This window comes from Harpia harpyja, chromosome 4 (assembly GCF_026419915.1).
Source record: "Harpia harpyja isolate bHarHar1 chromosome 4, bHarHar1 primary haplotype, whole genome shotgun sequence".
In the NCBI taxonomy this organism is placed as follows: domain Eukaryota; kingdom Metazoa; phylum Chordata; class Aves; order Accipitriformes; family Accipitridae; genus Harpia; species Harpia harpyja.
In genome coordinates, this window is record NC_068943.1 from 62,714,139 (window position 1) to 62,740,834 (window position 26,696).

The following is a 26,696-nucleotide window of genomic DNA, read 5'->3' on the forward strand; positions in this document are numbered from 1 at the left end:
GCACACAATAACAATCCAAAGCATGAATACGTGTTATTTCAATTTTTGGTGATGACAGGTTTGTTAATATACCCATGAGATTGAAGCCTGAAACCTGTACTTACATAAGCAACTTTTCTACATGTGACTGTACCAGCTGAGCTCAATAGCCACAGACTGTTTGTGGGGACTTCTGGGTGGAGCTGTATTTATCACTTTCTGCTGGTGATACAAATTTGGGTCCTTGTTTGCTTTATAAGCCATCAGATGACTCCAGGCATGCTAAGCTGCGTGGGTGTGAGGGGAGAACAAAGATCATGCAGAAGGGACTGCTTATTTGCTGGCTTTTGTTTTAACCGAGGCTTTAATTCCTTTTGTATTAGTCATAAGTCATGATATTAACAAAATACATAGACTATCCTATTTTGACAAAACATTGCTGGGCTGCGGCAAAAAGAAACTACCTCTTCCCGTAACCGAGCTTGCTTTGAACTTCCAGGAGCTGCAGTCCTTTAATATGAAAAGCTGACAAGTAAAAAAAAAAAACTCTTAAATATTTATTCTAATTTAAGAAAACATTTACTTTTAAATACGAGGATCATACCTGATTACTTGATTCCTGAATTTACTTCAGGTCAGGTTGTGTGGTTACCTCATGGTTGGGGTGGAAGAAAGCAGGGAAGAGGTTGCACAATAAGACAGGGAGCCCCCCCCCTTACTCCTCTACAGAAGTGCCAAAGCAGGGGCTGTCCTTTCCCACTACCAAAGAGTTTTCTATGAGAAAAAGGCATAAAGATAGGAAAACAGCTCTGATCCCCATTCCTGCAGGCTTGGGGGTTAGAGCTGGCCAGTCTACAAAAGCTGTAAATCAACAGGAGTGCTTGTTTTGCAAAGCCAGCGGCTCTGGGGGTGCGCTGGGGGCTGGGCAAACAAGATTTCTGCAGCAATTGCACAAGCAAACTATTAACAGTGCAAATATAAGAGAAGTGGCTTTTGTGCAAGCTGGATACAGGAATATGTAGGTACAAAACAGTCTTCTCAAACCTCCCTCCCAACGGAGGTCAGAGGCATTCCCAAATTGAATTTTTGCAAAGGATTAGGTTTTTTGCCTTAAATGCCCCACACTGGTGCCAAGATTTCAAGCAGTTGACTTGGGTGATGCTGTGTGATGACATGGCCTGTGAAGCACCTTGCAAACAGAAAATTTTTCCACAGTCCATGATTTCTTTATGATACAGCATTTTGAAGACAAGTAATGTTTTCATACACTACGCCAGCTCAGAGCAGGAAAAGAAGCTCCCCCCCCCCCCCCCCATTTTCCTTCCTCCAATAAGAGGAAAATCACCCTACTGAGATCAACTGGATACAGAAATTGCTCAGCAGGGAAAACTACAGGGAATTACAATCCCTGCTGGGAGGGGCAATTCCATTAGAGAGGATCTCCATTTCTTCTTTAGGAAGGGCTATATGATAAAGTAAGACAGGCCACAGAGAACAGTATTGGGGAGTCTCTCTGGGCGCAGAGAAGCTCTTCTTCTTCAGGGACTGGTCCCAGCGACTCTGCCCAGGGAACTCACACTTCCACCACCGCTTTGCAGACTTCCCATCTCTGAAGCTAAGCCCTTTAAAGACACCAGTTCCCAGCACTGCATCTTCCTTTCCCAGACAACACACTACTAGCACTCACCAGCAAAACTTACTAACAGCGTTTGCTTTCTGATGGCCCCTTGCCCTGTTAGTGTTTTACAGATCTGCTTTAAAATACCAATACTGCTATTGCCAGCAGACAATGATCTGTTCTGGCAGCATAACGCTCTGGAGCTCACGTATCTGGGCCCATAATAGTTGCGCTTTTGAAGCAGAGTTCCTTGAGGAAGCGGTGAATTCAGTGCTCTCCCCCAAACCCTCTGTGGAAGCTGGAGAAGGCAGTCACAGTACACATCCATCTGTGGTCACAGCCTCAGAAGACTCATGTGATACCAATGCTGTTGCTGACCACTTCTTTCCAACCTAGTTGCACAATGTGTCATTTTCAGTAAGTAGTGGCATTTCATGGACTTTAAATCATAATGTCTTTTTTGTTTAGCTTCATTCAGCTCGCTCTATTCCTACAAGCCTGACATTGCAAAGCCAAACTCTCAGTTTTCCATTAAATAGATGGTCTACAAGTAATGAACTTTGGTTTGTTGGCGCTGTACTGTAATTTCACAGTGCTAAGTATAGATCAGAGTCTGACTCCTCAGCATTTTTCAGGAGCTTCTGCATTATTTTAACACCATACTCTTGTTATCCTTGGTAGGATAAGAGGTTACAGCCCAACCCCAAACTTCCCTGCAAATTGCTAGTCTACGTGTTCACAGCTTCTTGTCAGAGATTTCTCTGTGAAGTACATCACTGCTAGTTCAAGAGACATTCATAGTCACCTGTTTATTCTTCCAGCAAATCTTGATCTGGGCTAATGATCTAAAAACACCCTCAAGGGTTTTCCAGATAGCATCTGCAGATCTTAGGCTGTAGGTCTTGGTCCTTTTCGCCACCATGTATCACCAAACTGCACTCGTACAGCTGGTGGAAAAATGTCATCAGTGGGGTGACTGGTGTGCAGGTGGTCCAGGTTGCTCTGACTCTCTTTGAGGGAAAAGGCAGCCTACGTGGGAACGCCACAGAAGCATCTCAGGCTTCCAACTCTTAACACTAGGCTGTTGCCTGAGTTTCAACCAGACAGTTAGGGTTTGTTGGTTTGGTTTGTTGGTTTGGTTTGGTTTTTTTTAATAAATGATTTCCCCATCACTACTCAGAAGCAGCATGGTTCTGAGGTGCAGTTGTCACCTACTTGTTTTCATCTGAGATGATACCCATGCACCAGCCCAGACTAGCCCCAGTCTTGTGCCATCCTCTTAAGTCTACTTCATCCCCTTGCCCACAGCATCTTTAACAAAGTAAACACTCAAGTTACTTTGGCACCCATTAAAAGCAAATCAGTATTATTAGCACCGTAATGACTAATAGTCATTAAGCACTACTCAGCACGGTGGGAAGTATTCTGTAATGCATATCCACAGAAAATTTTACAACCCTGGATAAGTATAAAAAACAAAACAACAAACAGCTCCTAAAAAGAGCTCGTGTTAGACGCTGGGTTAAACCATGTTAAATTTGCATTCTCCTTTCTCATTTTGATTTACAAACCCCATATGTTTTTTTCTTTAGTGCTCCGGACGTTTTGATCAGACAAGTGGTTTCCTGATAAAGCATTTGATAATGTACTTTTTGCCTGCCTTAAATGCTTCTGGGCTGATTTTGTTATGGACCGCATCAAAAGATCTTCTATGTAGCTACATGGCAAAGCCTAACCAGGAAAGGCTGAGGAAACTCCTCCCTTCTCCCTTTAGGAACGACTACTGAAGGCCAGCTGAAATTTGGGGCTCAAAAAAAAAAAAAGGTTTAGTTGCCAGATGAAAATATTCAAGGTGTCCTTGGCATCAAAGAGCAGCATGTCAGATAAACATAAGATTTTACTACATCTTCCTTACCTGCTGTGGTATTTTGAACACACCTTTCCAAAAATCAGTCTTGATCAGTCTTGCCTTTGCGTTCCTTTGGGGATTGGAGTTGCTGCATCCAAGCAGAGAACGCAGCTTGGGGCAGGGTTCTTGCTAGAAACATCCCAACAGAATAGCACAGGAGTATTGCAGATACGATTTTGGTGCAGAGGAATCGTGGTGAAAAGCACTACTGAAGAAACGTGCATTGGGAACAGCCCATTTCCTTCACCAGCACCTTCCCGATAGAACAGCAGAGATGAGGCGGCACAAAAGTAATTAAAATATCAACACTCCTGGACCCTTTGCAATTCTTAAGGATGCTGTCAAGGCAAATATCTTTATGTCTTCCTGAAATTTTGAATATGAATTAATAAAATATCTGACTTGCTAAGTGTCTAAGTTTTTGAGAATGGTATATATTTTGTCTTATAACAATTCGTGCATAACCAAGCTGAATTATGCCTGTATATCTCAATTCCTTGATATTACTATGATGCCATTACTTTGGTCTTCTTAATCCTTTAACAAGCCTTCCTAACACATCCTGCCTCTGCTCCAGTCCTCCTTACGTTTGTCCTTGCTCTGCACACACCCCTCCCAGAAAACAAGAACATAACTGGGAAGTCAAGAAAAGTTCAGGGATCTGAGCACTCCCCTAGACTCATAACAAAAATGACTCCCTCAGACTACTGAATCCTCGGGATACGAACAAAACACAACATGCAGAAAAGCTCCTGTTTTTCTCCCTCCCAAAGCTGTAAGACAACAACAGCAGAGATGGTTTTTCTGGCTGTAGAGAAGACCAGCTTCAGAAGGCTATTCATAGAAGAGTAATTTCCAAAATTTGAGTCATCTGTACTGGGTGACAGTCAGCCACCATTTATCGCCCAGAACAATGTTGCATAGTGTTACTCAGTACAACCCTCCGCAGTCATATCCAGTTTCTCAAACCTACAGTTGTTATATTTGCCTCTGCCCTTCTCTATAGCACAAGCTATAGAAAGATCCTTTTCTGTCTCCCCTACCTCATCCTCTCCCCTCAAATATTTTTCTTACTTTCATTTAGTCTTGTGGTCTTTATGTAATATTTCTGGGTTTTCAGAGCTCTTCTAGTCTAAGTGCATGGTTTACAAAATATCCCTTTAGCCTTTTTATGCAGAGCTGTGTTTGCAAATGGATGAATCACAAACCTCATACTTTTTTTTTTGAGAAATAATTTCTACTGAAAATCCAGAGGAACTGCAGTTTAGCTAGAGAGTTTATGGATATCTTATGTCTGGGGGAAAAGAGAAACTTGATGTCAAACTTCCACTGCCCTGGCAATGTTCAGAAGTAAATTGGGGCAGGGAGGGGGGGCAGAGGAGATGACAGGAGGGTTGGCTAGCAAGGAAATGCTTGGCTCTCTGGGCACTTGCCTGCTTTCAGGTGCAGTTCTACCACAAAATTAGAACTGGAGGGATTAAAAAGAAAAAAATCCCACTCCAGTGTCTGCCAGAAGAAATAAACTGAATTTTTCTCTTCACTGGGAAGAGATACACTGAGATCAAGACTACAACTGGTTGAGTTCATGGAAGTCACTGAATTGATGATGTCAAATTGCTCCATCACTGAATGTCTTTGACACCGAGTGAATAAAATGTTTGTTCCCAGCCTAGAACTACTGACTTGCATAGCAATCATGTAGCCAACCTAAATGACCTTATTTGCAGAAAGAAAGTCAGCACAATGGGGTAGGCAGAACCTTAAAACAGAGCTGGTTCTGCCTGTACGGGCTGCCAGGCGAAGGCTGGAGCAGGGGAAAAGCTGCCAGTAGGAAAGCCAAGATCAGGATAAATTGTGCAAAGAGTTGCTTTTAAAAAAAAAAATTGCCTCCTGTCTGGGTGAGCTGGCGTGAGGAGCGTAGGGAAGATGCTGAAGGAGGCGAACCCAAGTCCTGGAGCAGGACCTCGGTTTCTGAGGGCACCACTCCAAGGGTGGCAAAGCCCGAGAGGTGGATTGTAGCGGTGGTTGCCTTCTCTGTGCTGGTTTGTGCACCTCCCACACTCCGTTTGTGAATCAGATACAACCCCTTCTTGCAAAAAACAGTGTTTGCTTCTCAAGTTTCTGCAAGTGGTGCTTCACAGAGACAGTTTCAAAGGGACAGGGACACTACATAGTTAAGCAGAATGACCGAGCAGCAGTTGACGAGGTCTCAGTCCTTATGGACAGTCACAATCTGCCCCAACCAAAAGTTATGGAACCCTATTGAAACAGCCTATCTTTCCAGGTAGCTGCTCGTTTAGTTTAGCATAACAAGAAACCAAGAAAATATCTTACCCATCTCACAGAATCATAGTGATTTTTTTCCTGAATAAATCCCAAACAGCATATAATCCACTACTCTTGGTTTATACAGTACTGAAAGCAAATCTGTATATTTCAAAATATATTTTATATTCTAAATATTTAAACAAAATCCATATTCCTTAAAACAAATTAGGAGAAGGTGATTTCTACCCTTCTACATCCAGATAGCGAAACTGTGAAAGAAACTTCCACAAAAGGCTAACAAAGACATTCTTCACTCATCTCAAGGCACCACAGTCTTTAACAAGAGCCAGTCCAACATTCATCCACAAAGCAACTACTAAGATACACCCAAGTGGCTCTCTCCCATAATGCAGCTGCATTTTCTCACTGTAATTTCAGATTCTTCAGGTGTTCAAACACCTGACTCTATTCCTATTTGCAACCAGACAAGCTTAAATCACTACCACATCCCGCCCCAGCACGTGATGGCTGACCAGGCTGCAGAGGAGCCCCTTCCCTGACTCTAAAACTTGGGCATCAAAGAGAGAGGCACACATTGATTCCTCTTGCAGTAGATGGTATTTAAATTTCATCCTTTAAATGAAAAACCTGCTTTTGCCTTAAGACTTGAAAATTAATGATGCCCTGTGCTTTTGTCTGGCCACTCAGGTGCCAGACTGCCCTCTTCCAGGGACTGTGGGTCAGCAGTGGAAGAAGGATGGTGGCTCATTGCTGCAGAGACAGCCCCTCTTCCCCTAGAGCTTCAAGGCTTGCAATTGCCTGCTTGGGAGTTTACAAACAAGCTTATAAACTAACAGAAGAAATGCAGATCAGGGACAAATGCTCTAGTTTCCTTCTCCTTTTAAAGTTCTCTTTTTATTATTTTAAATAATTTGCTGAAGACATCAAAACCAAGGCTGACACAGGATAAGAAAGCCTCAACTTGTTTTTGTCATCTTACAAAGACAGTTTAAGTCTCCTTTTTAATAAGCATTTCTAATCCTCCATGCTTCTTCAGCCTAATTCTCCCTGACAACACAGTGGCTAGTCTCCAAGATTATATTTATTCTTTATCTGGTTGAAGAGCAGCTGTCAGGGAACAGCATATCAGACAATGGGGCTTCTCGCTATTTCAGTGACACTCAGTGGCAGAGAAGTTCTTGAAGAGCACAAGATACGAAGGTCTAATTCGTCCCTTGTGCTGGGCTCTGGGAACCCAATGTTGGGTTTTCAGTTCTCTCTGCAGAGAGAACATGTGAGTGTACGCGAATGGGGCGAGGTTGAGTGGGAGGGAACAAACACGGCGCAGATGGCAGGGAATACATTTATCTACTGTCTCTGCAAGTTGCTGGCTGATGTTCTCCTTTAGAGCAGAAAAGATCCTCTCCTTGTCCCTGCTTACCTCCTTTAGATAAAGGTCCATCCAGTGGGCAGGGCTCAGGAGCAGCTGAAGCTGTTGCTGAAGAACTCGCTGTGGGTCTTGAGCGTAGTCAAGTCCTCCCTCCTAAGCTGCAAGCTTGGCAGTTACAGCAATAGCTCCAGCAGCTTTTCCTTCTTTGAGTAAAGGCAGGAAGGTATATTATCATTTATACTGCCTGGATTATGCAGTTTGCCTGCTCCTTCCTACGCTTATTACCTCTTCAGACTTCAATCTGCACTGCCAAAGACCAAACATTTTCTGCTTAAACATAAAATAAAGGAAAAACGTGATCATAACTCAGTCCATGATAAATCCTGAAGAACTTGGTTGGGGGGGGTCGGTGTGAACAATGCTGCTAGCAACCTCCAATTTCTTTATTTTTTATTTTTACTTTTTGCCCCCACTTTTTGCAAGACATATTTTAAAATATGTGGCATTAATAAAAACAAAGCTGCAATCTTTTCTTGTTCTAACAAGCCTTGTAATCTAGGGTTTGGGGCTTTTTTTCTTAAATCGGAAGAATCTATTTTATCAGCAGTAGCAGAAAAGTGCTGTGCTGTGGACTGAGGCATGACTATCAGCAAGCAGACACTTAGAGTATTTCTTCTTCAGAATATTCTTGCAAATATCAACAAGTGTGATGCATTCCCTTACCCCAAGTACCTTTCTGATATTTGGAACAGGAGCAAAAGGAATCACTACAGCTGTGTTCAAGCCCAGACATTCAAAATAGCCAACGGGAAAAGCAGAGAATCAGTTGTATAAATAGTAAATTACGACATCGTTTGGTACTCTGATGATGTTCTGCTTGAGGGAATACAGCATGCCTTTCGAAAATGAACATTTTATTACTTTTTCTGGTTATTTCTGGGTTTGTAGAGTTCCTTACTGTTGTGCAAGCAAACACTTGGCCTCCTCTATCATTGAATATGTTCAGGACACACAAAGAACTAAATAAATGCCTTGTTATCTGCATTCTTAAGCTACAGAAACTTCTGCAGCTTCAGGGGCACCATCGGAGGCGCGTACAAGGACAAAGATGTCTGAAAGCTGATCGCTTTCAGATATTTATTCTTGCAACTCTATGTTGCAGTAGCATCTAGAATGGATCTGCAGGTGGGCACCTCATCAGAGAATAATTACTCCTCACTCCACAACAGCTTTGGGTGAGAGATTTGGACTTAATTGCAAACTGAAAAGGAAAGCTGCATGCCATGCACTTAAGCACCACTTTGCACTGTAGGTATCATAAGAAACAGAAGGTCATCAAATGTTGATATACAGCAGCAAGGAGATCTCTGCTCTTTCCTCCCTCACTAACTTTCTGCTCCTGAAAGCATCAAATAAGTTCAACCAGAACTAAACAAAAGCAAAGCAAGTCGTCTCTTCCAAATGTGATACCCAGCAACACAAACAGTCCTTGAAACATCCCAAACCAGTGATCAACTACAAGGGTATTTGATCTTTCAAACTTTACTAACAGATTATGTCATTATCTCCCTCCCTCCACCTTTTGACCCCTTACTTCCCAAGCTGAAAATTGTTTTCATGGTTTCAAACTATTTTTGATGCCCCACATCTAGCCCATACCTCTGACATCAAACTTATTTGCTGACTATATGCACACAGTGTGCATGTGGGTGACTTAAGGCAGCTCTTCGGTATGAAGTTAGTTTGGGAATATCGTATACCCTGCTGATTATCAAGAGCAATTTCCAAGGGGGGAGGTGCAGGGGGCAGGGAAAAAGCCTTTAAAAAGCTGTCTGCCCCTGCGATTTTCAGCTCTTTGAAAAAGCAAGAAAGAACAGAAAAGCACCCCTGGTGCGTGGTTAAGATAACTACAAAGGAACTATTCTTACCAGGTTCCTTCAATAAAATGAAGGGTGCTTTGATTGCATTTTTTGGCCTTGCTAATCTGACAGATATTGATGGATAATATGGAACAGCCAAAATCTTTGTTCTAAAACCATTGACTCATACATGTTACATCCAGATGTTTTACTGGGTTCTTAACAGATATCAAAGCTTGCTTTAAATACTTGGAAATTGCATTTTATACAGTTAAGCATGCGTGTATGCAGGGGAGGGAAAAGATAGAAGGAGAGGAGCTCCCTTAAGAGCAGCTTAAAAAGGAGTATTTATGTCCCCCAACATGGACACTCTAAATACAAAAAAGCCCAACACTTCTGTTTCTGCCTAATCAAGTTTGAAAATTAATAGCACCAAGATTCTTAATGAGCAATTAGGGCCTTGCAGGCTGGTCTCTCCAACAGGCACAGGAGCCTGTGTGTAAACACTGCGGTGCTGACCTACTGGTACCAGCCAGCCCCCAGCTGGCTGCCCAGGCAGAGAAATCCCCATGACTTCTGACAGCTGGCCCTTCAGCAGTTCCACAGGTAAAGGGCTCCAGTGTCCCCCCTCCACTGGGATTCAAGAAAGGAAGAAATCTTTCATCTGAGAGCATGTGGGGGAGCCACCCCCACACCATAAGCACTTTTTACCAGTAGATCATGAAGGGAAGCAAGCGATGGACGCACCGTGGCTCTCAGCAGCGCTCTTCTCCCTGACAGTGCCCGAACCACTACCACCGGAGAGCAGCTGAACAGGCGCATGACCCTGAAAATAAAGAGCCAACTCCATGTGGGAAATAAAGACATGCAGACAAATCAGACACAGAAGAACAAGAGCAGAGGCAGCAGGCTGCAGCGGGAGTTTGGGAAACGCAATGCTGCGCACCTTGGAAATTCTGAGTCACTCAAAATTGTTGCCCCAGCCTGATTCTCACCAGCTCCTGATGGATGAAGGTTTACATACTGGCTACTCTGCTTTGCAGTCACTCATCCCAAGATGAGCGATATTCTTCAGCTTGGTAAGCCTTTTAGTAGAGAACCCTCCTAGTAGAAAACCAAACAAACAGACAAATTGCAATGCAGACAAAATGTGACAAGTATCAAGCATAGATAGAATTTCTGATCTGCCAGCAGCCAGAGCTGAAGATCTGCTGCTGAAGTGCTGCTTTTCCTCCCCCAGGCATGTCAGTGGAATCAGTCAGTCACTGACAGAAGCAGGTATGAGGTATTGCAACAGAGAAAAGGATCTCCTGGGCAAGTAGGATCAGGCCATTCCTCTGCACCTGTTTGCAATAGCGTAAAGAGTTTGTTAAACATTAGGGTCAGGAAACTTCCAAAGTCTGTTTTAGACAGTTCACTGGTGAGGAAGCTACTCAGCCAAAAAGCTGACTGCTCTTTTAGTTTAGACTAGTGTAGTCTGGAAACAAAAAAAGGCTTTAGCATCACTAGTGACAGCCTCACCATGGCTGGTAGTGGCCCAAAGCATATCTGATGGTTATTCAACAACTAAGAGTGAATGGAGTCCCGCCTCACTCTCAGCACAAAGGCAGCCACAGAACACAGTGGCTGGGATCTCAACACAGAAGAGTCCATACTGCAACTTAAATTCCTCTTTCAATCTCAGAGATGTTTTCCACGTTACATAGAACATAATCATGCAGTTTCACAGGACTTATTTTTCCTCCATTGCTTTTGGAATCCAAATACAGCAGCACAAGCTTCCTTCCGCACCATCCCTCAAAATGCTTCATGCTATGCCAAAGGAGAACTAGTAACAATCTACCCTCGGCACCTGCTGTCAGCAGCCACACAGAGCAAAGCAGCCTTTCCTCCAGAGACTGGGCTCACACAGGTGGGAATACAACATCCAGGAGCATTTTCATTAACCATGTGAAGTGCAGCACAGGGCTGATTGGCCAGCAGAGCTGAAATTCTCTGGAGTTGTTCAGAGCAGCGTCAATCATATATAAAAAGGCAAAGACAACAGCTGTGCTTGTAAAGACGGATTCTGAAAAAAAGGAGCTACTAGAAAAATGTACTCTTTAAAAGACCTTTATTTGGGTTGCATGGTTAAATTCTGAAGTCCATTTATGCTTACAGTTAGATTGTTCCCAAATGATATTTCATAGGTCACCGTGTAAACAGTGCATTCTCTATCAGTCTAGTGTACAAGAACTTTGTAAAATACAGATTAAGTGACTTTTTCATTTGTACACTTTTCAGATTAGTTCACCAAGATCAATTAAAAAGGCAAATAGATTAATTGGCAAAAAAATTGTTGTTGCATTTTTAATATATTAGTACAAAATGGCACAAAAGGAAAAAGGTCATTTTAAAGGCTATAAGCATCAAACGTCTTAAACAGTTTGAATCAGTTCAACTGATTTCAACTTAATTTCATATATCACTGTTGAACTTGGAATTGAACTTGTAATCTTCTTTTCTTCAGCTGTATGAAAGACCTCACATACAACTTTGGATCTGTTCATGGAAACCAAATCACAGCAGTTTCATAACAGTGACATTCAAGTGCAGTTAGGAAGTTGGGAATTTCTGTTCTTCCCAGTGAGCTCATTGATGCACACTTCAGATGCAAAGATACCAGACGTGCACATAAACCACGGTATTTCTTAATGCAAGAACCGAAACAAAAAATCCACATAATTACATCATCCACCCTACCTGCCTTTGCAGGAGGCTTCCAGGCATAACCATACTCAATGCCAGATACAGAGATATATAAAGCATCTGAAAGATTTCAGGCAAACTGAAGGCTTAATTCAAAGGCTTCAGTTACAAAAGAGAGATCACACCAACTTCAGCAACCTACATTTTATTTTTGAACCACCCATATCAAATGGGCAGGTGAGTGGGATGGAAGGGAAAGAGACAGAAAGACATTTTTAACTTAAAAATAAATTCTGAGATGTGAATTCATTGCCTCAAGCAACAATTCAGGAGTTTGTTTTGGCAGCAACATTTAGCAATATCCCAAAAGATAATTACCCGCCCCATCAAAAAAATTATTAGGATTTTGATTAACCCCTAAACCTTAAGAGGTTTTTATGTTTAAGTTAATGGAACAGTTTATGACCTTGACTGGTTTTTTTTCTGGTAAGACAGCACCCACATCCAAGAGGGCAGGCAGTTATATTGACAGTAGTACTGAGAATGTTACTTCTCAGGTTAAAACAAGAAGTCTTATAAAAAAAGTAAGTGTGATGAAGTACAGAACCATTATTTTACTCAGCTTCACAATGAGCAAACCATGACTAGGAATTTCCTTTCATAATTTAAATACCAATTACAGTGCTTTCTCCAGAGACTTAAGTAGATAACCATATGATGATTCCAAGAAGCAATACTCCAACAGCAAGTATAACAATGAGGATGCATATCTTCTTTCGGGACCTTTGCTGCCAACAGAGAAAAAAACCAAGTTGATTGAAAACTGCACCACCACATCAGAAGACTAGTCAAATGCTTTTATGGTCCTACTGCTTGTGCAATCTAAATTGTGTCCTTACTAACAAGTCATATAAAGTTGTTCAAGAAAAAAAAAAAAGAGCTAAGTTATCCACAACTTACTTTTATGGCTATATTATTCAACAGAATGATTTCAGTGGTATTTTCTGGCATACATAATAAACTAATGAAAGAGAATGCAGTAACATAATGAATGGATGTAATTAGAACACAGGGGGGAAGAAAACATGAGAGAGCAGGTGACCACATATAGAAGAAAATGAGCAATCAATCTGCACAGTAAATGAGGTAGAAATGGTCTGCTAGAAAAAAAAAAATTTAACGACTATTAATGTTTATACAGAAAAGGACAACGGACTGCAATTTTAAACTCCTGGAAGATTGACTTTGCATCTATTCACAGAGTTATTTTAAAGTTGTTTTTGTCAAGTTTCTTAGGTACAACATGCTCTTAAGAGAAAAAAGAGAAAAGAAAAAAAAAAAAAAAAAAAAAGAGAGACACCTGACTAGAGACCCAGTTATATAGATATCACTACAATAAAGTTATGAACTTGTCCAGAACTTTCACGTCTCCCATACAGGTCTGTAACTTGATGTATCAGAGCACCCAAGACTAGCAGCAGTCTGTCATCCTTTATCTGAAGGATATGGAATCTGAAGGTTTCCTTCACAGCAGGAAAGGAAATTACCAGTGGGTTTCACAGGCTTTTGCTGATAGCCAAGGGATAATAACATTCAAATCTTGGGATTCTAGGCCACAGCTCCAGAAGCAAAGCCAGGCTTTGCTCTGTTTTGCAGAGGTTGTTCTGCCTGGGTGGTTTTGGGGTTTTTTTTCCCTTTGAAGAACTACATCTGTGTCAGTTCTTCATTGGAGCTGCCAGTTCTCTGCCCACTACCATGCAGACTACCAAGTTTCTTAACTATTCTCTTCTAGTTTTACTATCTCGCTGCCACTTCTCCCATCGTCAGGCTAAGATTTCATCATTTCATTGTTTCACTTGCTAGAACTCAATATGTTTGCTAGAGTACCTTCCTGGTTTTAAATCTGTGGTCAGTTCTCTCCTTACACTCCCAGTCTCTTCTGGAGACCACCTCTTGCCAACACTGCATTGAAGTCAAACATTTCCCCTGTAACACTACTTAAGCAAATCAGTGGAGTAAAACCATGGCGATCTTATTCCCTCATACACTTGATCGTCATTTCTACAAGTGCTGAAGCAACAGTGGTAAAGGGGGAAAGAAAGGAGAGGAGCCTGGCTTTGCCCAAACAGATCTGCTGTGTGAATGCACCCCACGTGGCAGATGAGTGGTGCATACCTCGTCCAACCACAAACAGGAGTTGTAAGGGTACCAACCATGTGCAGCCTCGTCCCCGCCAGCATGCCTGGGCCTCTTAACACTTTCTTGAGGGGGTCAGACCACAGAGATATAATATTTGCTTAAATTAAGATAAGTCTGCTGAAAGTGGAAATGATTTTTCAGTGTCTTGGAATAAGGATGAGTTTTCAAGCAAAGGAAAGTTCAAATCTGAAGCAAACTACACAATCCTTTCAAACATGGGCCAACTCTGCAGAGTGTTCGGTGTCTGCTGCAAGACCCAACTGAACAGAAGCTTGTCAAAAGTCTCGATGACCTTCCTTTGAGATCAGAAGATATTCATCCTTTCCTCCTCAAGATAAATCACAAAGTTTTTCATTTTAAATTTTAACCAGAAAACTAACACCTTCCACAGAAAATTTTGGCTGCTACTATTTTCTTTTTCCTGAACTCTGTCAGTATCAAAATAGGAGCCATCAACCATTCCTAACGTGCCAATTAGTGCCATCAAATACAGTTCAAGGATGCATCCACCCCTTTCCCTCTCCTACTTCTGAAATTAGCAGGCAATCCTTCAGACATTTTGTCACTGATTTACTGTCTTGGCTACTAGTAACACACACAAGAGGATTTAAAAAAAAAAAAAAAAGTCTGCAGACTAACTCTGACTTAAGAGGGAAAATTTATTACTAATAAGATTATTTCTACTAAGTTCCCAAAGTGTTACACAGAAGTGGCATTTCAAGGTATTTAAAAGGCTTTTCAAAAAATTTTGAGTTTGAAATATGTTTTTAGCATCAGGGTAGCAATTAATGGAAGCTGGATATATACAGCTTTGAGAATATTTTAGACAGCAAAAATTGGTACTAACTGGCAGCATCTTCAGAAGACTTCCCTGCCTATCTTTCCTGCTCCTCCAGTGATCTTTAGAGGCTTGCTCTCCATATACAGGAACTTTTTACTTCTTGAGCTGTAAAAGGAGTGGTTGGTTTGTTTGGTTTTTTTGTTTGGTTGGTTTTTTTTTCAAATAAAGGTATAACTCCAGGTGCTCTGAAACAGCCTGGCTAATTTTACAGGAAACCCAAAGCTTTCAGAGATCACTGACTTTTGTTTTATAGTGACCTAGAAATACCAACATAGTCTAACATAAACCTTTAAGTAAGCCTCCAAGCCTTGAGGAAATTGATAAGAAAAATCTGAACTGTGTAAGAAAGTGGAAGTCAGGACTACTGAGAAAGGACAGTTACATGCAACTGGCAGTCAGCATTGACGTTACCTGGTAGTTTGCTGCTCTTGACAGCTGCTGGTTTGCTTGCTGCACGTGTACGTCTGCATTTTCGACATTGGCTTCTATGCTGTCTTTATTTTAAAAGGAAAGATATCAAATTGTTGTTAGTCATAACCCAGCCAATGGTTTGGAATGCTGAAATATACTTGAGAGCATATGTAATAGCTGCCCCCTCAAGTGCTGGTGTCTTCATCAATAGCCAAAGTTTTATACCTTGCATTATGGAAGTTTGACCCACCCTATACTTATGCCCGAGTTCATTTCAGAACCACCCAGGCAATGAGTAGCTGAATTCATGTCAGTAACAGCTCCCCTGTTCTAGATGAAACTTTCAGTACTTCTACTTTTTTTTTTTTTCTTTTTCTCTTAACTTTTACCTGTCCTCCAACTTGCTACTGGCTACCCTCTGCTCAGATTAAAAAAGTCCCAAGGCCTATGAAAGCAGAGGAAAGAGGCACACAAAACACCCCAAGAGGCACGACACTAGTTTGGTATTCTACCATACTGACACAGATTTTTTTTTTTTCCTGGAAAACTATGAACAGATTATGGGCTAAGGTTATAGAACAAGCCCTGAAAATGTATGCTGGACACAGACAACAGCATGGCCTAGCAGCAGACTCAGAAAATGTATTTTCCAATCACATTTAGTTAAAAGAATAAACCTGTCTGCACGGAGGGCAAAGCAGGAACCTCTGCTGAATCTGCACACCTATATCATTAGTCAATACAGTAAAACTCCCCACATGAACTCCAATTTTATGTTCAAACAGTTCAAAAACCTACTTTTAAAGACACTTTATACACATGAAAAAGTACATAATGTTTTGAACTACATTTTAAAGACACTTTCTTAATGTCTTCCCAGTCACCTCAGCCAGTGTACCCATTATTAGGTTACACCTGATTTGCTTTAGCATGGATATTCTCTTTAGTGGAATTCTTCCAGCAAAAGGAAGTTCTACATCGCTGCTCTCCAGCGAAACAGTATAAAAAATTTTCAAAGAATATTTGAATTGGACTTACCTATCACATCACCTTGTTCATGAATCATCATTCCTAGATCTTTAAAAATTTCATTGATGTCCATAATATCTGCCTGCAAGGAAATAATCATCGCATTAATTGACATAACGTATTCTAGCATCTCTGTACATTTAGATACAAGTACTGCTCCTTCTCCTCCCGAGTACACATCCGTGACTCTTTACAGGATAAAAAAAACTTAATATGTTTATTTGGAAGGCTTTTTTGGTACTACGAGACCAAGTTTATCATAATCAAACTAACTGAAGATGAGTATGTGCGCAAGGTACACTTCACATCACATCACAAACAGGACCTCTCGTTACTGAGGGCTTGTCTACATACATCCTTGTATTAGTTTAACTGAAGGGCAAGGCTCATGCCAACTTTGCTTGAAAGCTATCTGGTTAAGCTAAATTAGTAAAAGCATGCGCAGAAAGTATTTTGCATTAGTTTTAGTACACCTAAATTAAACACACACGAATTTCATAAGCACCACAGTTTACAGAAATTACCTCTATAATATGGCCAGGCTATTGCACCTATATTACATTATCCTATTACTATCTGGCTATGATGAAGTGATAGATGCCATGTTACCACTGTGCACATGATCTCTTCTTAACTGATGACTGATTCATGTTTAGTTCAATTCACTGCAAGTTATGGGTGGCAAGGGAGAGATTATTGAAAAATGTACACATAGAATGGAATTTGCCACATGCATCAGCAAGACTTCCTGACAAACTCCAGTTCCAGCATCTTTCTTGCTGATCGTAGAGATGTGGATTCCAGACTGGCTGCAAAAACTCATTTTGTCTTCACAGAATTCTCTTGATGTCAGCATTTCATCACACGTGACAATTTTTTCTGTAGTTTACATCTTGTTTTTAAATGGTTTTAACTTTTTGACAAGCCCTTAATTGCAAAAGTTTGAATGAAACAGAGTATCACTGTATTTCGAGAAGTGTTCAAAAAAGCTGCTTAAGAAATGAAGATGTTGAGCAATACATTGGGAACACCTGGGAGGAAAGGTATAATTTTGCTTCATTTATAGTCACTGGTAAAAAAAGGTTATATAAAATATGACCACTATGTTGGAAAAAAATTGTATGTATTTTTTCTTGCAATCACATGAGCACTCTCTTATTCCATAACTGAAACACTGAAGCTAAATACAGTATCAAAACATGGCTTTCATACAGTAGATTTCTAATGCACATTTCACATCTAAAGGCAGTTATTTGTAGTTTTGAAGGAAAAAAACCACACCCACAAACCAACCCTGACCCCTCAAGATTAATGTCTGCAATTAATGATCATGCCACTAAATGTTTTTTCTTTGGAAGCATTAAAAGCATATTTTGCTGTAAAACCACTTGTATTTACCTCAAGCTGCCTAATGGAAGATTCCCTCTCCTCAATAAGACGGAGGTCATCTTCTGTAATTTCTTCATCTTGCACTTGTGCTTGCGGTTGACTATCAAACAAAAAAAACCCCCACCCAGAATGGAACAGGCATGATGAGAAATAACTCAGAAGAATAAAACAACAGTTAATACATAACACATACTTTACATTATCAGTTAACAAAAATGCACATTTTTACCCTTGCCTGTCTAGCTAACAGGAAGGGAAGGTCTAACAGTCACACCTTTGGTATAGGAAGCTGCTGCTGTAGCAACGTTGCACATAGCATTGAGCTAGCTGATTGGAAATTCCAAGCATGAACACAAGGGCAGAGTTTCTTCTGAATTATAAACTGCAGAGTTTATATCCATCTGAGGCAAAAGCAAGCTAGCCAACAAAACAGAATCTGAGACTGAGAAGCAGTTCTTGGAGAGTAAGAAAGAAATGGGAGATCCGAGTAAACATTGGACCCTTACCACAACTTAGCAGTTTTACTCTGTTCACAGGTTGGACTCTGCTTACCTAAGTTTGGGTCTCAGAAAGCCCACATACAGACTTAGGGCAGCTTAAGGAGATGACTAATGCTGAAGCATGGGAAGAAAAGAGGGAGATGATGTGAACTGCTCCTTTTCCTTCCCATGTATTCCATCAAAGCCTCTTCTCTACACTTGTCCTATGGAAGAAAGCCTAACTGAACAACCTATCCCAACTCCCTCCAGAAAAAGGCAACTGATCAGAAAATAAAATTTAAAAAAACAAACAAAAAAAAATTGGCAGCTGGCTTCCCTGCAGGCCATTTATTATTCTGAGCTAGGTTAAGACTTAGTAATAAATTCAGCCTACCTGTCCCAAGAGACAAGTGTTCCTTCTTTGTAGCTATCTTCAGGAGCACCACCCTACATGATCAGTGTTTAAAAATAGAAATAAAACATTATGGCCCTGAAAGGAGCACCGTCAGCATTTCTATAATGAGTCAATATTACAGGGTTTATAGTAAGTCAACTTCAAACTGAAACGTGATTTAACATGTTCTCATCCTCATTTTGCTTTATGTATGCATAAAGCAGAAATACAAGCAAAAACATTCAGCTCAGTAACTGCCTGCTAAAATTTACAAGTACAGCAATGTGTATTTGGCACAGAGTGAAAAGGCAAAATTCATATGCTAACAAGGAGAAGCTCAATATCTCAAGCTCCTCAGCAATCTCAAATTCTCCATTTTAATATTGCATAGAAATCTGGCAAGTGATTCTTCCCTGTAGGAAAAATCTGTTGATATCTAAAGGTCCAGCAAAAACATTTAAAAATCTACTAAGAATGGCTTTTGCAAGATTACGGCATGAACCCAGGGGCGGTTCATGTCTTTGTGTGACAAAGGCAAGGAAAAAGTAACAGTTCTCAGGGGGGAGTTACCAAAACTTTATTCAGCCTTTACTATAAAATCATATAGCACACGTTCTGCAGTATTTGAAGTCAGACTTGAGCTTTTGAAAGTAGCATTGTGGAGGCAAGTTTGACATCGACCACCACCAACACCATTGTAAACAGAGTATAATGGCACGTTTTCTGATACTTACAGATACCCTTGAGCTGGCTCTTACTCTGGCTACAAAGTCTTTTTCTTTCTCAGCAGCTTGCCTTTGGAGTCTTTGGAAATTTGTTAGTGCTGTGGTGAACTCCCCCACAAGACGGTCTTTCTGTATTTTTCTTTGACGCTACAGGAGAAAAAGTTTTACCAAGTCAAATGAGCTCCGGCTTTTCAAGGCTTTGCCATTCCCAGGCTGCTCGATGCTAAGGCATATACTCTTTTTTTTCTAAATAGGTGTACAGGAAGGCTGTCTACAAAACCATTAGCAACTGCATGAACAAACCTTCCTTCCCTCTGGGATCATGTAACTTTGCACAATTTACAGTATTGAAAGAGGAAACCAATGTATTTATTTTCATTTAACAGCTGGAAATGAGAAATGGACAGGGACAAGAAAGCTTCTACCTTCCTTATTATCTTTTGATTATAAAACATACTGTTTAATTATGAAATATTTTGATACCGTGAATGCTAAAATATGCAAAGGTGACCGAACTGGGGGGGAAGGGTGCAGAAAAGAAAGAACAGGGCACTTCACATGTATTTTACATAAATGCTGGAAATACATATTGAGCTGCATCCAGAAGTGGGTTCATGTCCCCTCTTAAGTGCTTTTTACTGGGCACTCGGGAGAGCCTCCACCATATTTCCCTAAATGTATACATTATATCAATCCTTCCTTCCAAATTTCTGAGAGGTTATAATTTGCCATTTATCAATCTGTTATTTATGCATTTAATTGAGAGGTAGCTTTGATGAAGATGCTCATGATAAAAGGAGTAAAATTAAACAGTAAAACATCTCACCGCCAACTTTTCAGCTCCAAGATAAAGAAACAGAAAAAACATAAAAAACCCCACCCAAACATACTTTGCCTGAACTAGAGGTTATATACCAAGACCAAGTTTTAACACTTCCATTAGGAGTTTACAACTTGACAGGATGAGCACACACATGTCATGGCCTGCCATTTGAATTCAGTGTTTCAAGACAATTCATTTTCCTAAAGGCTCCTTGGTAACCAGCCACAGAGCAGGCAAGTTGTTTGAGTGACAATAACCTGAATCCATGTTTTCTGGGATCCAGTTGCTCCTCCCTTATTTAAGCAATGGATTTCACTAGGGTAGGAAACTATAGGATGGCAGACAGGAGTGTGTTAATGACAACAGCCACTTCACATGTTACCTCCTGACGAGATTTTACACCAACCTGGGAAAGAAGCAGTTTAAAGACTGTTACTAAACCAACTTGTACAGCTCCTGTCCGCTCCTCTTAAGAAAGGAAAAAGCCTGTGGACAAGACATAGCACGTATGCTGATCTGAGTGATGTAGAACAGACCTACTATGCATAACCAAATTATTGGGCCACCTGCCCTGCAAGTGGTTTTGGCACACAATTCCTTGACCCTGGAAGCAGTCAGAGTACCTGCGGAGTCAGACTTAGCATCACTGCAACGGATTACAAAGTGCAGCTTTGTGCAGCCTGAAATCACAGGCACAACGCATTGCCTTGATTCCTGCCATTTCAGTCAAGCTACCTCATTCCTGATACATAACACCAACTTTGGAACAAGTCTGGACTGCAACAAAATATTCTTATGTTCTAAGTGTCCCTGTTGTGCAAATGTGTTGACTAACTAAACAGCGCTTCGAAAGCCTGGTGAGGAGCACAAATATAGGCATGCAGAACTGAAGTCACTCAAATACTCTACATGAGCCAACATGATAGTCAAACAAGCCATGCTCTTTGGTTTTATACCTGTTCGCTTGTTGCAGGCAAAGATCCAAACTCTTTAATGTATTTGTCAGTTTCTTTGGCAAGCTGGTTGGTGTATTGCTGCTTCTGTTGCCTAAAACCAAATGCAGAGTTTCATTAGAGACCATTGGGTTCCTTTGAATTTCACTGATTCTTAGAAAAGCAGCAGTACTAAATGCTCCTGAAGTGCACGAAGCCATCTTTATTCTGTTCTTCACTGTAAAGGCGTGACATCATGGATTCCAGGCGGGACAGATGCTGAAGAAGGTGTGTTCCTTAGTGTGACAGCATCGTTACTCACCTTTATTTTTTTGAGGTTTCTACTATTTTCCTAATGTGCAGCAATAGGTTTCTAGTTATTATGAATATCCAAACATGCTTTTCATAGTTCTTTTGAGTCTATCAATAGTTGGGCACACCTGGTCCTTTCTGAGTTCAGAATAACTGTAGAAAAGACCAAGTTTTTTCTGCATGGAAGAACATACCGTGGATTGAATATAATTCCAATACCACAGCCCATGAAAGGTCAATTCCTGATAGTTACTGGAAAGCTTCTCCAAAGAGATCTATATGCTCCCATGATACAATAGCTGCAAACTTAACTGAAAACTTCATGATTTACTAATAGCTTTAACAGTGCTTAAAATAAAAAGCCTTGTCTTCAACAGCATTGCTATTTTTGGGTTTTTTTTCTCTCTTTGCTTCTGATATTATCACACACTCCTTTACCAATCTTCATATTTTTTTCCTGGAGCAACTCAAATGCTTTATCTGCTTTTGCATCCTCCTCCCCAGTGTATATGAAAAGGTTTTATCTGGAAAGCTATTAGCAAACCATCAACATCAATATTTAAAATAATAAAATAACTCTTCAGATACATACCAACATGAAAGGAAAGGCCAAGTGTTCAGACAAGTGAAAAAGGGACAGATGAAAACTCAGGGAAACTTACCATATATATTACCTCCATAAAGTGACTGGAACATGACCTTCACAACAGTTTCTATCCTGTTTAGTTGTGAATTTATGCCCAGATCCTGTCTGGTTACTGCAGAAACTGTATATGTTGATCTTCACCTATTCACAGACTCCAGTAGCATATCCACTGTGGATTGTACCTGGCTAATGTTATGGGCCCTGAACTCAGGCTATTATAAAGCAATTTGGCTGTTCACACAAGATGAATGTGATACCTTTGGTCCAACACGCACCTCCTCCTACTATTCAACGGCCACAGTGGGGCATTAACCACACTGAAGACTGCCAACTTTCTCAGGGTTAGCACAACACGTTGCTTACGTGCATTTATGATGCTGAGATTAATGTGGTAAAGCAGTTTAATGGAAAAAAATCATAGCGGTTCATTAGACCACGCAGAAAAGCAGAGAAGAGCCGACTGTCTCTGCTAGTGGCGTATTAATGAAAGAGCACCTTCAAGTGACTGAACTACAGCACAGCATCTGCCTTGGAGCCTTATTTCATTTCTGCTATTTTAGTATTTCTGGTACATGTTTATTCTATAATGTCATCCCTTATTGTAGCTTTCATCACTAAAAAGACATCCCCCTCTCTCCCCCAGTATCATATCTCACAAACCTCCCCCAATATATTAATTACCTTGTGAAACTGATACATACAGATTTGAAAAGTTGACTGGAGTGGAGGGGTGCGGGTGTTTGTTTTTTAAACAGTGATAGTGCTTCTGGTCCTGCCACTTTCCCTTTGCTGACATACAGCATAGGTTTTATAGATGGATTGATACTGCAGGCAACATACATGGGCAAACCAGCTGACTTTAGTTTACAGACTATCCAAGATTAATTTTAAAAAGCGCATCTCAACATTTAAGTTTCAAGTATTTCTCTATACTTGCCTTTCTTGGTGAGATCAAGTACTCTGCCTAACAAAAACCCACCTCATCACCTACCAGGAGACTGTTTACAATGCAATGAAATTAAACATTTTCATGTGAAGTACTCACAGCTGTTGCCTCAACTCAGGCGTATCTTGTGGTGTTCCAAGCTGATGTAGTATTCTTTGTATTTCAGCAGCTGTTTGTGAAGAGGAAGAGAAATTTTAATGGGGCATAGACAATTCCCTGCTTAATTTTATGCATTTTTGCTTGACAATTCTAAAGCCATAGAAGTTGACAGAAACTGATACTCAAGACTTTTTCAACCTACTACAAAGACTCCACTTAAGAAGTGCCAGAACAACTAGGGAACGGTTTTTGCCAAGTCAAAGACAAAGCCCGGGGTTTCTTATAAAGGATGGGAATGTATTCAAATGCCTAGGTAGAAACATGCCATTTAAAGATCAGTTAATAGTTTCACTATAATAAATATAAATCAAGCCTTTAAATATTAATTTTTAAAATAAGCAGTACAATTCTTATTCTGGTTTAATCGTATTTTATGCATGCCATTTTGGAAAGCCATATGAAAGACTGCCATGACATTATCATACACAAATATCTCAGAACCAGTGCATTAATGAAGAGACAGCAACAAAGCATTCATGGGCTTAAGGTACATTAACAAAAAAAAAAAAAAAAAAAAAAAAAAAGGTGTCCAGGTTTAAATTGTAATTTTGAGATCCTTACATTTTTAAATGCGGAATACACTTAAAAATCACTGGTGATTTGTATTTCATATATTAGTTTTGAACTGCAAGAAGTGACACATCATTTGAGCCTTATTTTCAGCTTAGTGTATTTTACTGTCACATGAGAAAGCAAGGAGAAAAACGGACAGACACTTCAAGGATATGCAGTTTATCACACTGCAAAACTAATATCCTTGACATACTTTATCTCAGCTTAAAATCCTCACATCTTCTAAAATGAAAGAATACATATGCAAAATAACTTATTTTTGTTTGACCTCAGCTAGGAGTAGACTTCTCTTCCCTGTATTTCTGTGGCCCTCCCCAGGCAAACTGGTGTACCACATAGTCAATAGAAAATATGACAGTATAGTACCTGGCATCCTCACTTTACTAGCACACTATCTTTTTTTCCTGAATACAGTTTAAATTGCTGTAAAAAGCATCTGTAAGTAATGAAGAAAACCATAAAAAAACCCAAAAGAAGAGTATTTTCCATATACTGTGGAAGAGATCTGTAACAGACAGAACTTCAGTTGCAAGACAAAAGTTACCTATGACTTATGTTAAGCAGTTTGATAAAACTGGAATTTCTTAGAACATTTTAAGTAATAATATTAAGTCTAATCTTTGTTTCATAGCAAGTCTCCAATTAGATTATATTGGATTTTCTACACTGCTTTACATAACGTCCCAATGTCAACAACTGCTATAGCCAATTCCTTCTGTGCATTCTCAGGTAACAAAGACATGAAAAAAAGGGGAAAGTTAGTACCTAAGTTTTGCATGAGGTAAAAATCAAATACTTCAAGGCAGAAGTCTTTGGGGGAATTGAGTGGACATAAGCTGCTGAAAGAATTATTGAGGGGAACAGCACTGTAAGATGGGTTTCACGCAGCTTGTGTTTTAATTGAGCTGGAAAGCAGCAAAACATAAGTGACAATTTTTGAATTTTGCCTACAGTCGCCACCTTCCACCAAGCATCAGCCCTTCCCTGCCCAGTGGAGGCCTCCAACCTGCCGGGGCCGGGGAACCGGCCAGCCCACTGTGCTTCTCCTGGGTAGCTGGGGTGGTCACGCGAACTGATAAATACCGACTTGGGGTAATTAAGCCTTCTTTTTATGTTCAGTGTAATGCATTGTTTTAAAACAAACAAACAAAAAGGTAACTGGCTCGTGTTATCTTCAACAGTGTGAAGTTTTAATATCTATAAAACTGAACACAAATTATCCTTTATTTGTTCCAAGGCACTCTCCCTTCTGATTCAAGGGCCAAGGAGCTCAGTGATTCTGTATGTACTTTTACAGGGAGAATTAAAAAAACCCCAAACAAACTGCAAGCACTCTGCTAACAGCTGTTTGCATTGCAGACAGAAAAAGTACCGGTGTGTCCTACCGCCACCTAGAGATGCATTATTTAACTGCAAATAAAGTAAATACAGGTTCGTGTTTTAAATAAAGGCCCTCACTCGAAAAATTCTCTGAAACAAAGCCTATAGTGAAAAAATTTGCATTCTAACTTAATTAGATACTTATCCTACTTCTAAAACTGAACACAAGTAGGTAATTGAGGGGAAATTAAAAGCCAGCACCGCGTAGCTAGTCAGCTATACAATTCCAGGCAGGGAGAAGTTCATCCCAGTTCAGGTCTTGTGATTCAAGAATTCAGCACAAAATTCAAACACCTTTTACCAAGAAGTCTGTACGTATGCATCAAAACAGCAAAGTTCTAACAGGCTTTCAAATCTCAAGGCGAAAAACTAAAATAAAATAAAGAAAAAAAACCCAAGGACTGAACTGACATCAATTTTTCTGGGCTCCCTGTAATTTAGCATTTTCCACCTTAACCTTTTACAACAAGGATATTATCCAGAAAAAAAATAGCATTTCTCTTTTCAAGTTTTCGTTCATATGAAGTATATTGCATTGAAAAGTGAAACATTGCTTATTCAAGTAAGCAAACAGAAAAAAGGCAGAGCAGTAAATTTTGGCCAACAGTCTTCAGCACCACTCCTGAAGTTATCTTCATAAAAAAAAAAACAAAGCAAGTTGGTAGGACCAGTATAACACAGGAAGCAGAGAAGCTGACCTTCCTGAAATCTTGATTTACAGTACACACCTGCAGGTTGATGAGTTAATGAAATCCATCCTTTGTACTCCTTCATATTAACATAAACATGCTGGAGTGTATACAGGCTAAAAAATTTATTTTTTATAGTCTCATAATTCTTTTGGTTTGGCCTGTTTTTTTACAGAGTTCTTACTGTAGCTATTACTCATTCAGACATTTGACATAATATTATACATATAATCACAAAACCATCGGAACCACAGACATTTGTCCAGACTCAGGAACTTGTACAACTTTATTGATAAAAACAAAATTTAAAATAGGCTTTAAGACATTACCACCTGGACCATAGAGGTAAAGTGCCTTTTCCCCCTCACACACACACACAGAGATCTTACAGAATCTGAAAGCAAGAACTGGCTTCAAAACTGCTTAGTTACAAGTCAATATCCCTTCCTTTCCTCAAGGGAAACGTAGGGTAGCCTCAGCCTCTCCTCCTGAAGGTTAGACTGTAGAAACATCTCTGCTGGGTCCTTCCACTGCCCCATTTGGGAAACAAGCAGGGAGAGGATCTTGGCACTGAAGGGGGAGAGCAAAACTACGGGAAACCTGGGATTACTTCTCATAAAACAGAGAGACCTAAGTTCCCAGCTTCACTGCTGATGGTGGTATTTATAAAGGTACTGCCTCCCTTGTTTAACCAGCTTTTTGCCCCTGTGCAGGGAGTTCAGGCTGGCACATTAAGGCACCTGGCAACTGTTTTGGTGCCTCTCAATCCATCGGCAATGTTCAACTGTCCCGGAGAGCCAAAGACTTAGACCCAACTCAAAAAGTCCTAGCTCTGCACTGCAAACATACTGGTAACAGTCAGGGACCAAAGATCAGAGCACAGTTTTGACAGGTTCCTAGGTTACCTCACCCTTTATGTTTTTCCCTTCCCCACTTCATAATTCTTCCAACTTCCCAAGCAGCTCTGAAAGACAGGAGTAATATGACTACTAGAGGTCCCTCCTGTCCTTCTGGGCATTACCAATCCTGTAACAGAGGCTGACTGGATCTTGTGCATG

General features: G+C 40.4%; 1 protein-coding gene across 2 annotated transcripts in view; it reads right to left on the minus strand.

Annotated features, from left to right (window-relative positions):
- Positions 1-11,119: 11,119 nt before the first annotated feature.
- Positions 11,120-26,696, minus strand: part of STX7 (syntaxin 7) — a 34,829-nt gene continuing 19,252 nt past the window's right edge. For both annotated transcript variants that reach the window (XM_052784378.1, XM_052784379.1), the window contains exons 3-10: positions 22,937-23,006; positions 20,958-21,048; positions 19,188-19,325; positions 18,454-18,506; positions 17,590-17,680; positions 16,201-16,273; positions 15,163-15,245; positions 11,120-12,499 (exon numbers count right to left, since the gene is read on the minus strand). In XM_052784378.1, coding sequence (XP_052640338.1) covers positions 12,410-12,499; positions 15,163-15,245; positions 16,201-16,273; positions 17,590-17,680; positions 18,454-18,506; positions 19,188-19,325; positions 20,958-21,048; positions 22,937-23,006 — 689 coding nt within the window. In that variant the 3' untranslated portion in view covers positions 11,120-12,409. The remainder of the gene's footprint in view (positions 12,500-15,162; positions 15,246-16,200; positions 16,274-17,589; positions 17,681-18,453; positions 18,507-19,187; positions 19,326-20,957; positions 21,049-22,936; positions 23,007-26,696) is intronic.